General features: G+C 37.4%; 2 protein-coding genes across 3 annotated transcripts in view; both read left to right on the plus strand.

Annotated features, from left to right (window-relative positions):
* Positions 1–252: 252 nt before the first annotated feature.
* tmem9b (TMEM9 domain family, member B) lies at positions 253–5,316 on the plus strand. Its single transcript, XM_028015190.1, has 5 exons — positions 253–487; positions 1,003–1,094; positions 1,177–1,285; positions 2,042–2,179; positions 4,237–5,316. Exons 1-5 carry the CDS (start codon positions 416–418, stop codon positions 4,390–4,392), a joined length of 567 nt encoding a protein of 188 aa, XP_027870991.1. The 5' UTR covers positions 253–415; the 3' UTR covers positions 4,393–5,316.
* Positions 5,317–7,725: 2,409 nt separating this feature from the next.
* Positions 7,726–15,905, plus strand: part of dennd2b (DENN domain containing 2B) — a 61,062-nt gene continuing 52,882 nt past the window's right edge. The window contains exon 1 of one of the 2 annotated variants that reach the window (XM_028014766.1): positions 7,726–7,881. The gene's annotated coding sequence lies outside the window, so the exon portion shown is untranslated. Of the gene's footprint in view, positions 7,882–14,664; positions 14,931–15,905 lie in introns of those variants that run through there. The other variant, XM_028014765.1, reaches the window with a different exon arrangement.

The following is a 15,905-nucleotide window of genomic DNA, read 5'->3' on the forward strand; positions in this document are numbered from 1 at the left end:
TGCCATTGAGGATTTGACTTCAGTTGTACTTTGCTCTCAGTGTACATTTTAGATATATTTTAGATATATACATTTGTTTAAAAACAAAACGTGTTTTGTAGAGAAATATGTGTATATAGTTACTATAATTACAAAAGAAGAGGTTAAATTTCCCTCCATAAAAGTAGAGCAAATTCTGGAGAAAATATAAATAAATTGCTACCATCCCATTTTGATGACGCAGCCCTGATTGCTGTAGACCTGTGAGGTCACGTGACTAAGTGCGGAAGTGGAGTCAGCTGACGGAGGATCTCGGTTTAGCTCTATGGCTAACGGCGTCTCTTTCTAGGTTGTATTTGTCGTTGCTCTGCGGACTCTGGCAGCGGTTTATTGACTAATATTTTCAAAGGAGGGTTCCCGAGACTGGTCCTGAAAGATGAAGTTCCTGTTCGGTGTCGAGGCTCTCTGTTTGGCGTGTTTCGTTCTACTCAGTCAGGTGTCAGCAAAGGTAAGGCTACTGATAGCCTGGTTAGCTGGCTGTTGACAGAAAATTGTGATGGTGGCTCAGTGAAGCTGAAATCTGCTCCCTGAAACATTCCTCTTCTCTGTTTTTAAAACACATGTCACAGATAGGACTATAATAGTGTAAATATGTATTAAGGCTTTTCTACATTTCTACGTAGATTTCTTGAATAGGATTGTGTAGAAATTAGGACAGACATACTAATGGAAATGACATTAAGGTACAATTTAGCTTCTGTAAATCTAACTTCACTGCACTAGGAAATTCATATCTGTATTTAATCATTCTAATAATCGAATTTGTGTTGTAAAGTTGAATGAATATGAAAACTAGAATATCAAAATCAAGTTTTGAGACATCTCTGGTGTCTTAAAACTCTAGAAAACCTTGTTTATTATCATTGATGCACTTAATAATCTGAACTGAATTATGTGTCCTTGGCAGTAAAATGAAATTATGACAACTCGTCACAGTAAACCAGAACTTTTCTTTTAATGCAGAATTCAGAAGACATTCGCTGTAAATGCATCTGCCCACCTTACAGAGATGTGGAAGGACAGATCTACAAGCAAAATGTCTCCCTCAAAGACTGGTGTGTTTAAAACAACTACTATATCTTACTGATAAGTTATTTTAATCTTAATAACAACCTAACAATGCTGTTCTCTTATCAGTACCTGTCTTCATGTGGTGGTACCGATGCCAGTGGATGGCAAAGATGTTGAGGCCTACTGTTTGCGCTGTGAGTGTAAATATGAAGAAAGAAGCTCGGGGACTATTAAGGTACATTCACTTTGGAAAAAACGTGATGGCCAGCGAATAACATTTGTATGTTCTTGTTCATGTAAAAGAAAAAAAAAAAGTCAAAACTTTTAAAATGCTTATATTTATTTTTGATGTTGCTGCAAGAAAGTCCCAAATTGAGCCTCCTAAGCATGCAGGAATTCTCTCTAAGTATTCTGACTTCCTCACGAAACCCTTCAAAAAACAATTCTTGGCTATCTGAACACTTTAATTTGCCCTTAGGTTTGAAAGCGGGTGTGCGTGATTCTATGTGTGTGTGTTTGTTGGCTTTGTGATGGACTGAGCTGTCCCCACTCCTGACCCGTAGAGATGGGCACCAGCTCCCTCTTGTCTTTATAAATGCCTAGCAGATGTAAAAAATGGATTCAAAAGTTTAAAAGAAAACTAGAAAAACATAACACTGCAGATTGCTAAAGCCCAAGGTTTATAGTTACTCTTTGATAGAAATATTGTTTGTTAGTGTAGTGCTGGTGTCCTTACAGTTTGTGGGGTTTTGTTGTAATTCTTCTCTGACGTTTGTAATTTCCTTACTTGTTGTGGTTATTAGCAATATTTGCTTAGTTTAGTTACTTAAATCTTTGCGGCAACATCATTATTTCCCCCCTGCTTAACATTTAATCTCTTTTTGTAGTCATTCAATGGGTACACAACATATATTAACATTTTTCCCTTCTAGTAATTGATGCATATTTTCAGATTGAATGAATTCATCCACTGGTTACTCTCCATTTTTAGGTTACCATCATAATTTATCTTTCCATTCTGGGCCTGTTGCTGCTCTACATGGTCTACCTGACTCTCCTGGAGCCCATGTTGAAGAGGCGACTGTTTGGACACTCTCAGCTAATCCAAAATGACGATGACGTTGTCGGGGTATGTGTTTCTTTTAAAGACACAGGCCATTCCCCGTGTTACATTGCTCTGAGTCTGAACTCTGTCTGTGTTGTCAGACTTTTTATATGTTAGTAAAGAGGTCCTCGTTGCACAAAACATCACATGGTAGCCCTCCATCCTGGGTAAAAATGAACAGTTTCACTAGTCTGTGTGTTGCAATACCACTTCATTACTTGGTACTGGTACTGCAGACTCCTTCTGAGTAATATCCTTTAGAAAAAACCCCACTGAAATATGACACTGGGTACTTAGCAAATCTACAGCCATCTCAGCAGATGTTTAAAGCAGCAACTTCACAATACATTAGCAACCACAATGACAAGCAAATACACTGCAGTAAGGAAGTTCTTAAAAAGGCATTGTCCATAATCTGTTCACAAAAACACCAGTATGTGGCATTAGTATTATAAAGCTTACTATATGTACCTTTTCTACTTTTTCTCCCATTTTGAGTCAAGTACCCAATACATTTTAGAGGATTTCTTTTTTGTGCTCTTGAAGCCATTTAACTTTGTTCTAGTTTTGTTGGTTGAGTCTATGTCAGGATTAGGGCTGTGTAACTTTATCGATGCTTTTCCTCAGAAAGTATTGATTTTTCATCCACGAGTATCGATACATTAAATCTTACTTTGAGTTTTATGTCAAATCCACATGAATTAAATGACAGCTTCACACAGGGCATTTTTTACCCAGTTGCACATGTACATTAAAAATGACATGTATTGAAACGACCAGTTGCAATTAATGAAATAATGAGATGAAATAGATAAATTACATGATCTAATATGTGAATAAGACAAAAAAGGTTCCTTTAAGTCCTACAGAACATCTGAAAATGTTTTTTCACAAAAAAAAAAAAAAGGAATACGTTATTGTTTAGCGTCATGCATGATTTCATCTAGCAGGTTCAGTTTAAAAGACTGAATCTATGAAAAATTCTGTAAACAACACATACAGACAGAAAATAGTAGTTAGGAAGTTTGTGTACTGTTCACTTTAGAAATAATCACTTGTTCACTGATTGGGAAATACAAGGACTGGACTGAGTGCTGCAGGGCCTCATTAATATATGTTGGAGGTATTGTTTCACAATTTGTTCTGTACAGAACACAAAGTCACTCTTCCAAATGGATCAGATCGAACTTCAAAAGAGAGTCAAGCGAGCTGGCAGTGAATGAACATGACTAATGCTTCAAGGCTCAGAAATGAAGTTAAAATCGATTCTGTTTTTCATTGTGGCATTCTTTTATACTTTTGTGTAACTGGATTATAAATATGGGAAAAATAAGGAAAGGCACATGGTTTAATCAGCCTCCAGCAAGGTTGGCTTTTACAGCATCGTATAATTAGAGCACATGCAAACATAAAACAAACCGTAATCTTGTTTCTGACTTTCCCATTACTCCACGTGAAAAAGCCCAGAATATGTAATAGAACAGAGGATAAAAGTAATCAAGTTTGGCCTCCTTTGGTCTGGCTGAATGTTTAGATATTAACAGAGGAAATATGTGGCTGCCTTTCCTTGAGGGTAAAGGTGGAGCTACAGCTGCTTTTTGATCATGCTGTGATTTGACAAAGTTCACACAAGACTTTTTATATGAGAGGGGTTTTAACAAAATGTTAACAATTTCATGAAACATGGGTCGGGCACAAATTTGTGTCAGTTCTAAGTGCTGAGCTACAACTTTTAACAACTAAAGTCTTGTGAAGTTTATCTAAATATTTGAGTTAATACAGTTTTTCCTCTGAACTAACATTTATTACACAGCGCTCTTTTCCTTCACTGCAACAAGCAAGAAGCAAAAAAGAACAACCAAATTACTAACATACAGGACTAAGGTAGGACTGTTGTGAAGTTAAATACATAGGAAAGATTAAACTTGTGAAGTTTACTCAACTCTTGGTTCTAAGATCCTGCCAGACTCTTATCCAACATGCATTTGTCTTTCTTGCCTGGCAACCATTTTTTTTAAAAGAACAGTCTTGTGTTTTCTTTTTGTTTGACTCCTAACCAACCTGTTTTTTCACATTTTCAGGACCAACAACCTTTTGCCAATGCTCACAATGTCCTGTCCCGCTCACACTCCCGACCCAACATGCTAAACAAAGTGGAGCACGCCCAGCAGCGCTGGCGGAGGCAAGTCCAGGAACAGAGGAAGTCTGTGTTCGACCGCCATGTTGTTCTCAGTTAAACGGCTTTCTGAGCTGTTGGTGGAGGTGAAACAGGACAAACGGTCTGAAGAAAAAAAAAGAAACACTGTGAAAGAGACCCCAGATTAATTTGGCTGTACTCTTATTTATGGTTTGGTTTTGAGGTGAACTTGGTACAGAAATGTCCATCTTTCAAGCAGAGGTCACCAGGAGTTGTTGTTTAGTCTATAGAAAAATTACAATGGCTTTAATTTTGCACATGCTCAAATGAACAAGAATAAATAAATTACTCTGCGACTCAAATTCAAGGTGGAGTTGACTGTCTCAAACACTCCTCATTCAGGTTTACAAGCTTAATGTCAACAACTGGATCAATCAGTGGTCAGTATTCGCACCATAGAACTTGAACATGACATAAAAAATGTGATTCCAGAGGAACCAAACGAGTGTGGTGTATCTGAGTTTTTAGCCTTCTTTGGAAAAGCATGTTTTGTAATAGCTCTTTTTTATAAATATTTCTCTATCCATTTGTCCTACCAGTTTAATGTCTTACAAATCGTGAAATGTTTCTTACATACATGAAATCTAATATTTGGACTTGGTGTAATTGAACTCTGCAGAAATTGATAGTGACATTATCGTTAACATAGCTGTGTTACTGATTCTGGCCCTCAAGAAGTCGGTGCCGTCTTTGTGTAATGTATTTACTGAATAGTCTTTGATATATTTTGTGGTTGGTTTAGCATCTGATCCCTAATGAAGTCCTTGTTGTTAGAGGCAGTGTGGATGTGGCAGGGTGGAGTTACACTCAGACCTATGAAGTTCCTTTTATATAAAGTTTGGGTGGCGTAGACGGTCCTAAAAGTGGAAATACAACCACCGGAGGAAAGGTGACCCTTGGAAGTGTTCTTAACTATTGTTTATGTGTGACCTTTGACTTTAAAATAAATTTATGTTAAATATCTGGCTCGTTTTTTTTGGTTTTTATCTACTTTTCTATGTAATATTGTTTAATCTACAGATACGTTTTAGTATGGGTACCATGAATACAGAGCTGAAAAATGCTTATCCTAGTACAACAATGATTTCTAACACCTTCAAGCTGATGAAAAACATTATTTTCATGCTTCAGATTTCTGCAGTCTTTCATCTCTGTCAACATTTGATTATGCAAAATGTAAACAACGGATTATTTGAGAGCAAGATTTTGCTTGACAATAGTTCTTTATCTGTGGCTTAATAAACTTATGTTCTGCTTCTATTTAAACATTTGTTCAGGATTATAGATGAAAAGTAGCTCAGTCTCTAAATATTAACTAATGTGTGCTGCCTATGCCTATTAAACAAATTAAATATGTATTTAAAGATAATTTATCTAATGAAGAACTCATCTACTCATGTTAAAATTTTAAAATAAATTTTAAACCCATCCATCCATCCATCCATTTTCTGTTCACCCTTGTCCCTAATGGGGTCGGGAGGGTTGCTGGTGCCCATCTCCAGCTACGTTCCAGGCGAGAGGCGGGGTTCACCCCGGACAGGTCGCCAGTCTGTCGCAGGGCAAAATTTTAAACCCTCAATTCTATAATAAAAAAGGAAAATTTCATTTGGGTATAATACAAAATAAAACATTATTTTATATTATAAAATAATATAAAGGTCCTCAAGGACTTTCAGTGATTGACTCCTTATTTAACAATTTAGATATGTGTTGGAAAGTTTAATTGCGTTCCACAGCATTTACAATAACTTTCCAGCTCTAACATAAAGGTAAAGGCCCTGTTTTCTGTGCAGATCTTGACCAAAACTGGAGTTTGGGCTCAAACAGCAATTACTCATAATTTATCAAGAAAGACAATAGGCAGCATATTACTGGTTCTGAACAAACTATTTAACTAAACCACACTGAATGTTGTTTTATAGGCAACATGTTGTACAAAAATCTGGTGTCAAGACTTCTTTTAATTTCTCTTCATAATTTCTGTTCAGTTTGTCAATTTTCTTAAAGGTTTAATTTGCTATTTTAGATCCTGACGTCTTATCACATCCTGACTTATGGTGATACTTTCCTTCCTAGTGCTTAGATTTTTCTTATCCTCCCACTTTCTGAGAACTGAACACAGGTTAAATTTTTAAAATCTGGGAATTTTCTTGTCATGCATCCAAGATTTCATCGTTCTGATCTTTGACCCATTTTGCAATCAGTTTTGTTTTGACAATGCGCTCCATCATGCCGGAAAGAACACAGATTATCTATCTGTGCCTGGATTGTTGCTCTTCAAGGACAGATTAGTCAGAACAACACTCATGGATTTTATCAGGATGCTTTACCACTGGCACAATAAAGGTAACTCTCTATGTTTCTCCAAGACAAATGATTTTCCAGATGTCCCTCAGATCTGAAAGTTCTCGTCAGAGGAAGTGTCGTTACACAACTCTTCTGCTGTCCATTCTTGCACTTTTTGCAGGATTATGACTCCACTTGAGTTATTCTTGAATAAAAAGGAATTCTTCGCTGCCCTTCTTGCCCCAAGGCTGTTGTCGAAATGTTTTCCACTTAATGTTGACACACTCACCCCCACCTGATGCTTTTATGAAGCAAGTTCTGCACTGGTGGCAAGCTTCTCAGTAGGGGATGGTTTTGGTCCTTACCGAACATTCTTCCCCACCACCGGACCTAATACCTCTGAAAACTGTTCCCTCAGATGCAGCGTTTTCAGATGCAATTTTCCAACAAGGGAAGCTATCAGAATGCAAAATAATGATGGGTACACACTTGTTAGAAGTAATTATTGTACACACGTAAAAAGAAAACAAAATTAAGCACACCTGGCCCTCTTTTGTAGTAATTACAAAAAATAAAAATAAAATAAGCTGCCACATTTGCGAAACACACAAGTATTTTTGCTGTCCAAAGGAGTTGGCCGCTTTTGTGGTTTTCCAGATTAAAGAAGACTCTCTTCTGTGTCTTTTGTGCTCTGAATCTAGTTTGTGTAAAAAAAAAAATCCCAACGTACACATGTAAACAAAAACGTCGTTATCTCGTTTTACTTTTTATATAATGGATTCTGCTTTTTTATCCTATTCTGTTTTTCCTATATTCTAAATGTAAAAGTGAACTTATTGCAATTGTAGCTCCAGATAATTATCACCATTTTAAGTTCTGGCACAGCTGAACAATTTTTTTATTATTATTATTTAATGGACTCAAAATATCCCGGACGCGTAAACGAAAAGTCCGTGATTGGATAGTTTTGATCTTTGAGAAAACTGCAACCATCTTCTTTTCATTTAAAAAAAAAGTGATTTCCATCCAGCTGCGTCACCGTTTCCTGTGCAGTCCGCTTTTCCCTGTTCCCCCCCTCCTCTCACTCATTGGATGCAGTTATAGACGGAGAAGGTCGTTTTCCCCGCAGAAAAAAAAAACAACAAACGCAAATCAGTTTTCAGGCTGCACGAAGACAGAAAGCCACTCATCTTTTATGAAGAATGGATTATTAAGCAAACATCGCAACAACACAGAAACACGGGTACGTGTCTTTTTTCTGTTCCTTAAAGGCTGTTTAGGGAGAAATCTAACGGAATCATCTATTCTTAAGAAAGTTTACTAAAGTTTTGTTGTTTATAAAACAAGACACAAAAAAATAACCGTATATCTTTTGACCGTGATTATATCTTTTTATCACCTTAAACTATGACCAAAGTCACAGTTACTGACTTTGGTCGATGCTGTCTGTCTTCTCCTCTTGTTAATGATGGTTTTTGTTGGAAAATAGTTTCTAAGCTTTTGCCATGCAATTGTCACGTTCAACCTACAGGGGGCAGTCAAGGGCTTTGAATGCGAAACAGGCAGCAATCGACGGCCTCTGCTCTCTTTGTGTGTCGTTTGACTTCATGCCACAACAAACCACAGATCGATTCTCCCCCCCGCCCCCCCATGAGTCAGTTTGGAAACTGTAACTTATACAACCCCCCACACACACACACTCTCACCCCCACACACGCACACACACCTCGATTTACATCACCCCAGTCCATTGTCCTCACAGTAAGTTCAAACCATGTTATTGTCTTAAGATTCAATTAAATATGCAAGAAAGACTCTTGTTTCGTCAGGTCTGGAGGAAACACATTTATTCACAATGTGCATCTATAAAGTTGTTTTCAATGATTTCCAGTTTGGTGTTGTGACATCTGGGAGATACTGAGATAAATGCCAAATGCTAAATTCAGGTCTTTGTATATTAAAAGACTGGAACTCCAGCTAGTCAGAGGATTTTCTTTTAAATAGAAACACATTATTATTTGTCACTCAGACTTATGCATGCTTAATCAAGCAACCACTAGCGTGTTCTTTTAAGTGTTTTACTATCAATATCTTATTTAATTATTTCTTTGAAGTGTATGTTTCACACTCTGATTTATTAACTGGTACTGAAGCCGAACATTTTGAAGCAAAATAAATGGATATAAATCCAGCTGCATCTAAAGCAGATATGTGTCCCCGTCTATGCTTGTGCACTAGGATGAATGTGTGGGTGAGTTTTATTTTAAATTAGCATGTGCCAAGTGGTGACAGATGACTAGATGGATAACCCTGAAAGCAGATTCCACTGTAGGCCATCAAGTGCCAAATGAGGTTTGTTAATAATGAAAACAGCCCACATTATTGTCGCTGAACAAGCACAATGCAAAAATGGCTTTTCCTCAGTCAGAATATAAAAATAAAACAGCTGGCTGCCTTCTTGTGGAGCCAGCTGCTCTGCATAAGGCACTTCCAGCTGATAGCTGTAGTTTTAAAGAGGGGGAGATGTCTTCAATCCACAAGTTGTGTCTTCTCTCTCTCAGCGTTGACGAAATATGTCAACTTAATCTTGAAGTCAAAGGGCTGCCTCGGGCCTGTTTCTGAAATGCGATATTGAGTTTACATGGCAAAAGAAACTGAATTGAATCGTGGATGAGATTGTTGGGTTATAAAACGCACTTTGGCTTCTTTAAACTTGCCTAGAAGCTAAAATATCAGGGATGAATTTGATTGTGTTGGTGGCAAAACACTCATGAATATATACAATTTTCTCATTACATTTTCATTACCCTAGCAAGAAAAAATAAGGTAAGCTAATAAAAAAAGTAAAATCAATTAAACAGTGCTACTTCAATGCCTAAACCCATAGTATTTCTGCTACTTCCTGAATAAGTTAGGATATTCCAGAGTTTCAGAGCATTTGGGATACAAGGCTCCACGCTCAGTGATGTTTCATTTCCAGTCTTAACTTAGGGACCGACACCCTGAACAGTTAGCCTCAGGATCCCAGTCATGGCATATAGTAGCAGAAGATCAGAGATACTGTAAATGTCTAAACCAGAACAACAGAATATTATTCTGCAAGCAAGTCAGAGTTTAAATAAGGCAAGTAAACAAAGAATTACATCTAAGTGAGAGGAAATGACAACACTGGATGTAACAGAGCTCAGCAGCAATATTCCTCTACTGATAAAAATAGCAACAAAAATCCCATTGGCTATGTTGTAAAAATGAGAAATCAACACTAAACGTCTGCTCAGTTCTTTAACACTGACACATTTGCAGTATGTTGGTGTTTTAAAAGCAATGAGAAGATGAATGTCAGCAGCACAGAAGTGATAGGTAATATCACCAAACAATCCTAAACAATTATGTAGGGGAAATAAAGCTAGAATAAACATCTAGGACTTCAAATCGAACTGTAATAAAATATATTTCAAAGTTTTATTTTCCATCACAATACTTCTAAAAAATAAAGAGGAAGCAAACCAATCTGAAGCTGTACCAGACATGCCTGTGTATTTAACAGCGAATGCCATGACAAGTTAAGAGTACTTTGATGATTCCCGTTCGGTAGAAAAACAATATATCGTTTTCGGATGCTCGGTGAAAGAATGAGTGTAAGTTCAGGCTTTGATGCTCCAGTATAATGGGAGTTGAGGATGTGGTTTTTAATGAGAAGTCCAGATGGCTCAGCGATCAATGTAACAATGAAGCTGAGTACTGGTAAAACATACCCACAAATAGAAGCCAGTTGTTCAGCCTTTTGCGCTCAGACAGTGAGATTTGAAGTGTTTTCAGCTTTACGAGACCTTGAAAGGTTTTGATGGGGTCTCTGAGAAATGCTTCCTGCTGACTCAAAGTAACAAATCACCATCACCACCACGAATGTCTGTGTTTTTGTGACTTCCTCTATCTTTGCAGGCCTGTGGGATGACAAGACACACTTGCTTTTGCCCAAAAGACTAGATAAAGGCAGGTTTATGGCAGAGGTTAGCTTAAGATTTGATTTAAAAAGCTTCACATTATGGTTGTTTTTGCTTTTTGATAGTATAAAGTGGACAGGCTGTCAGTCTTTCGCTGTGGTTGAAACAAAAGTGAAAAAGCTTCATTTAGAAAAACAAATCTGAGTCATAATGAAAACAGGATCTCACTGATTAAAGGGATCTGAGTGAATGCCGATATACTTTGCAGAAATATCTTGTTTTGGTCTAAATGCTTTGAAAGATTCAGACCATTTTAATCACTGAGCAGCAGACTAAGGATTTTTGAAATTCATGCGGCTTTCTTGTGTTGCCTCGTATGATTTGATTTAAAGGCTTGAGAAAATATATGAGCATTTTATTATTTAGATTTATGTGGTTTTATTGACTGGGTAGAGAGAGTGTTTGGTGGATAACAGTTAAATTCCTTGTAAAATGTGTATTATTCAACTTTACACCATTTCAGACATTTGGCTCATTTCAAAAACAGTGCAAATTTACAGCAAATAATAAAACAACAGTTTCATTATTTACATTGACTTTAAAGGGAAACATTTCAATGCTGCATCTGAATTAAGTATTTAAACTCCCCGTAATAAGATGACTGGCAGGTTTGAGCCTCAGAGTGTTTGCACATGTGCACCCCCTCTGAGGGGCCCTCTGGGGCCCAGTGCAGCCGCATTGTGGGACACTGCAGTGGACGTAAAGCGCAGGTGCTCAGACACACCTGGTTCCTTTGTCGTTTATATGCTGAGGATTGAGAGAAAATTCTTGGACATCGTGCTTATTCATCAATTTTTTAAAAGGATGTAAACTAGAAATTTAGTTTTAGCATTACACATTTGTATTTTTTTTACAAATACAAATGCTCATAGTTTTGCCTTTGTGTAAGGTTTAAAACAGACTTATACATGACTGAGGATCCAACAAGAATAAATTGCTTGAAGTAAAATGTATTTGTTGCCATGTAGTTACATACCTGAGACATTTTGCCATGTTTTGTGAGATGATGACGGTATTTGATCTTTATCTAGAAAACAATATTTAGATTGGTAATATTCCTTGGTAATTTTACCAAGGAATATTACTGATGGACTGAAAATATAAAACAATTGCAAAGTAGAGTATTGTCAAAAACCCCCCCACAAAAGCTTGATCTTTTGATGTCTCTGGATCATTGACCATCAAAGAAATAATCATACTAGCAAGAAATGTAAATAAGACGAGCATATAGACAATTTTAAACTTTAAATGACAGCAGTAAAACAAATTTATGAACCTTTCAGATGTACAGTATGTTCACATTTTGTTTGATATTATTTAAAAGACTGTTTGTTCATGATGCAGGGAGATCTGATCTGGAGAAGCATGCAAAGTGGGACAGAGAGAAAAATAAATAACTTTTACAAGGTTTCAAAGGAAGATAACTTTATCTTGTAAGGACAATGTTAATGCTATAGTTATACCTACAATTGTCTTTATTTCATACAACTGTAATGTTTTATTTGACTGTATATTGGATGTCTCTGAGCTCAGTCTGGTTGTGTTTGGGCAACCTTTACGACATTTCTCTCAGAGGTTCAGCCTTTTGCGCGGGAAGCATCATGGTTAATGATGATCAGAAACACACAATCACAAAAAAAGAGTTTTGTGTGTGTTTTTCCATCGCATCAATGTATAAAGAGAATCTTATTATTATTGTGGCTTAAGTAGATAGCTCAACAATTTTGTTGAATGCTAATCAGATGTTTTGTTCCTAGAACACATTTGGCACTCTTGTATTACTCGACATTAAGACAAGTAAATATAAATGTAGCTAAGCTTGTAGAAAGATTATCTGTATCATAACAACGTGTCACAAGTCACAATATAGAGACAGTTTTGACAAATATGTAAAAAACACATTTTTAATAAAAATTACATAGTGGAGATTCAATGCTATTGTGAATGATCTATGCTCAAAATCACAAATTTATCTGATGATTTCATTTCAAATGCTTGGCTCAACTATAATTTCTTTTAGGAATTGTTAAAAAACGCTTATGTGCAGACCTGTTACTAAAAAAGGCAAGTATTAGACTGATGTTTGATATTGGTAAATACTTAATCCTAAATTACGTTGATCGGTGTTAGAGACTTAAGAAAGAATAGAATACCCAAGTTCTGACAGCAATTTTGTGTTTAATTTGCATTTAAAAGTTACAATTTCCGACCTTAAAGTCAGAAAAATCAACTGGATAGGGAATGTCAGATGATATGAGCATGTGCTGTCAGTCCACCAGTGGCACACGCAACACTGCAAAATTGCCAAAATGGCTTTATGGCAAACTCAGACATGCTGCTTTTGCTGAAGAACAGATGTGTCTTTCCCCCACATCTGACTGTAATTAAGAGATCTTCATTACTGGGACTATTTCTACTCAAGTCACTGTAGAGCACTTTAAAAGCACTTTTTGCACTTTATTAACAAGCACTTTATTTAGCACTGCACTTTAAGCATAGATTTGCACATAAATAACAATTTGCACACAAGAAGTTCTAATTGTATTTATTGAGTATTTTTAGTGATTAGTAGGTAGCCTTTTGTTCTGGGCTCTGCACAGCTGCTCCTCATTGAGAAGTGAGGTGGTTGCCTGTGAAGGGAGGATAATTGTTACTCAGAGCAATGAGCTACTGGTGGGTAAAACTGAGCAAATGTTTGTGCATAATCTGTTAAGTGTGGAGTGCTAATATGAAGTGACACCTGTCTTTTCTGTGTCCTCTCCAGGGTGTTTGGACAAATACTGCCCCAGGGGTCCAGACACCATTTATAGGCTCCAGGAGAGGCCATTGAAAAGTGTGGGGGGGAAGAGATTGTTTATGGGTTTTGTGGTGTTTCATTATGATGTAATGATAAAACATTAAATATTTATAAAACGTAAGTGGAAAAGTTTGTATTTAGTAAAAGGTATTTTATTTAAATAGGTGGAGGTTGGTGAATTGAGACTCCCCTGTGAATTAAAGGTGGTTTGGTCCGTCACAGCTGGGACTATTTAAGGCTACAGTTTCACCTGTGAAATGATTATTGATGCTGTGAGAAGAATAAACTGTTCTACCTGTTCTACTGCCTCAACTTTTCATCCTCGCTGTAAAACCCAGCCGCAAAAGGCCGCCTTGTTACGCTGACATTGTAGCAAAACCAGGTTGCCATTGTTTTTTTGGGGGGGGGCAAGTCAAAAAGTTCTGCAGTTTGAACCAAGGAACTTAGAGACACCGCTTATACAACGAATAGGCATTGCTTCTCCAGGATTTACACAGGTGCTTTATGTCATGATGCATCATTCAGATGCTCTGTCTGCTCCAACCCAGATTTACTCACCTGGATGCTGAATGTGTAGTGTGGATCTAAGAGTAGGGCAATTATTGACATAATTAATGTCAACTAATTATTATTTGAACATTTTGAAGCAGCGATAGAATGGATAGAGGAACTTTCCTCTCCAGATAGTCTGGTTATATTCCATGTATATGTAACCAAAACAAAGAAATCAAAGTCAATGTAGCTGCCTTGACCCTGACCATACATTTACACCCAGCACAACTCAATGGAAACAGAGGTACAGAAAAAGCGACACCAAATGGCACTTCTGGCATGAATTGTACCCTGTATGACTGCAGGGTGGGATTATTCTTACACGTGAATTTTTAGCGATTAGTCTTTCATTTTTGTCACATTTGAATATCCCAACAAATGTCACCCCGAGCATGCACACGGCGACAGTGGGCATTCTCACCTCTGGTGTACTGAAAGACACCTTTGTGCGCTGATGGCTGCGGAATGTAACCCCGGTTTCATCCCATCATCAACCCTCAACTCCTGAATATTCATCCGCACCGCTCAGCCCAGCGGAACAATAAACAAGGCGCAGAGGAGCTGAATGCCTGTCTGAAGGAGGAGGAGGGCAGGAGGGGGGTGGAGGATAAATCCCAGGAAAACTGGGGGGCAAACAACCCGTTCCCATAGCAACAAGTCCTGCCTCTTCTTTCTGGAGCAGGCTGTGGGAGCAAAGAGGGAAGGCTGGAAGTTTTTTTTTCTTCTTCCTATCCTTTTCTTTCTTTCTTTTTTCTTTTTTTCCCCCGTTGCTTTTATCGGTTTGTGTTGGAAAGACATGAGACGGAGTTTACTGAGGAGGGCAGGTATCCGGAGCAGCCAGCCAAAAGTTTCTATCAGACGAACGGGATTTAAGCGTCGCAACGGGATTATAATCTGAAAATATCACCAGCAGTCATGGATGTAAGGAGAGAAACGGAGGTAAAAAAAAAAAACAAGAAAAAAAACCACATGCTTTTTGAACCGTTACTGACGAGCTGCAGCAGGAAGTTTATCGCAGTGGATAAGACTAAAAGAAGAGCGTTTAAATCACTTTAGAGTTGCAGAGAAGGTGATTTAAATAGCTTTGTAAGGGTCGTTAAAGCTGTTCCCATGTGACCATATTTGGTCATCGATGTGTTGAGGTAGAACTATCTAAGCAGAAAGCTTCTTTATTCTCTCAACTGACCCTTTGAATGGAGAAAAATGTCCCAGCGGACACAAGCTGCTACTTTGTGGGCTGTAATTAGACCGAGCTATTATCGCATAAACACCCAAAACGTCAAAGCGGCAGCAGATAAGGAGAGGAAAAAGAAGGACTCCTCTGAACCTTTTTCATGTTGTACTTCAAACTTTGGGGGAAATGAGCAGAAAGTTGACAAAAGATGGGAATCTTAGCTTTGCATTTCGCTTTGTTTGATAAGATGAAATGTTAACATAGCACTTTCAGGCAGATTTCAGAGGGACTGCTGTCTTATTCCCAGTTTTTCGGCATCGTAGCATTTCACAAAAAAAAAAAAAAAATCAAAAATAAAATAATTGTCGGTATGACATGACATGATTGCATTATTTTTGAAGAAAAGAGAAACGATTACTCACCATACTGCAAAAATAACATGTTCTTTGCTAATAATATTAGCAAACAAAACACGTTAAGTCTTGTTGTGCTCTAGTAATTGTGCTGAATTTTCCTTTTTTTCCCCTCTTTATTTTACCAGTTTCAAAACAGCATTAAATACATGAGAGCCCTCCTGTAGTTTCACTAACTAAACTGTCTGTTTCTAACTAAAACAACTCATTTAGTCGTTGTCAATCAAGAGAGATGTGTAATGAAGTTCTTTAGGTCAGCTGACCAGCAGTGTGCAGCAACATGTTGGGGAAGGGTTACTGTGCTACTCCATGTTAGAGATGGAGAAA

This window comes from Xiphophorus couchianus, chromosome 4 (genome assembly GCF_001444195.1).
Source record: "Xiphophorus couchianus chromosome 4, X_couchianus-1.0, whole genome shotgun sequence".
Lineage (NCBI taxonomy): Eukaryota > Metazoa > Chordata > Actinopteri > Cyprinodontiformes > Poeciliidae > Xiphophorus > Xiphophorus couchianus.

Coding starts and splice junctions, on each gene's coding strand:
- tmem9b (XM_028015190.1), top strand. CDS start 416: ATGAAGTTCCTGTTCGGTGTCGAGGCTCTCTGTTTGGCGTGTTTCGTT. Junction 1,095..1,176: donor AATGTCTCCCTCAAAGACTG/GTGTGTTTAAAA, acceptor TTCTCTTATCAG/TACCTGTCTTCATGTGGTGG. Junction 1,286..2,041: donor GAAGCTCGGGGACTATTAAG/GTACATTCACTT, acceptor CTCCATTTTTAG/GTTACCATCATAATTTATCT.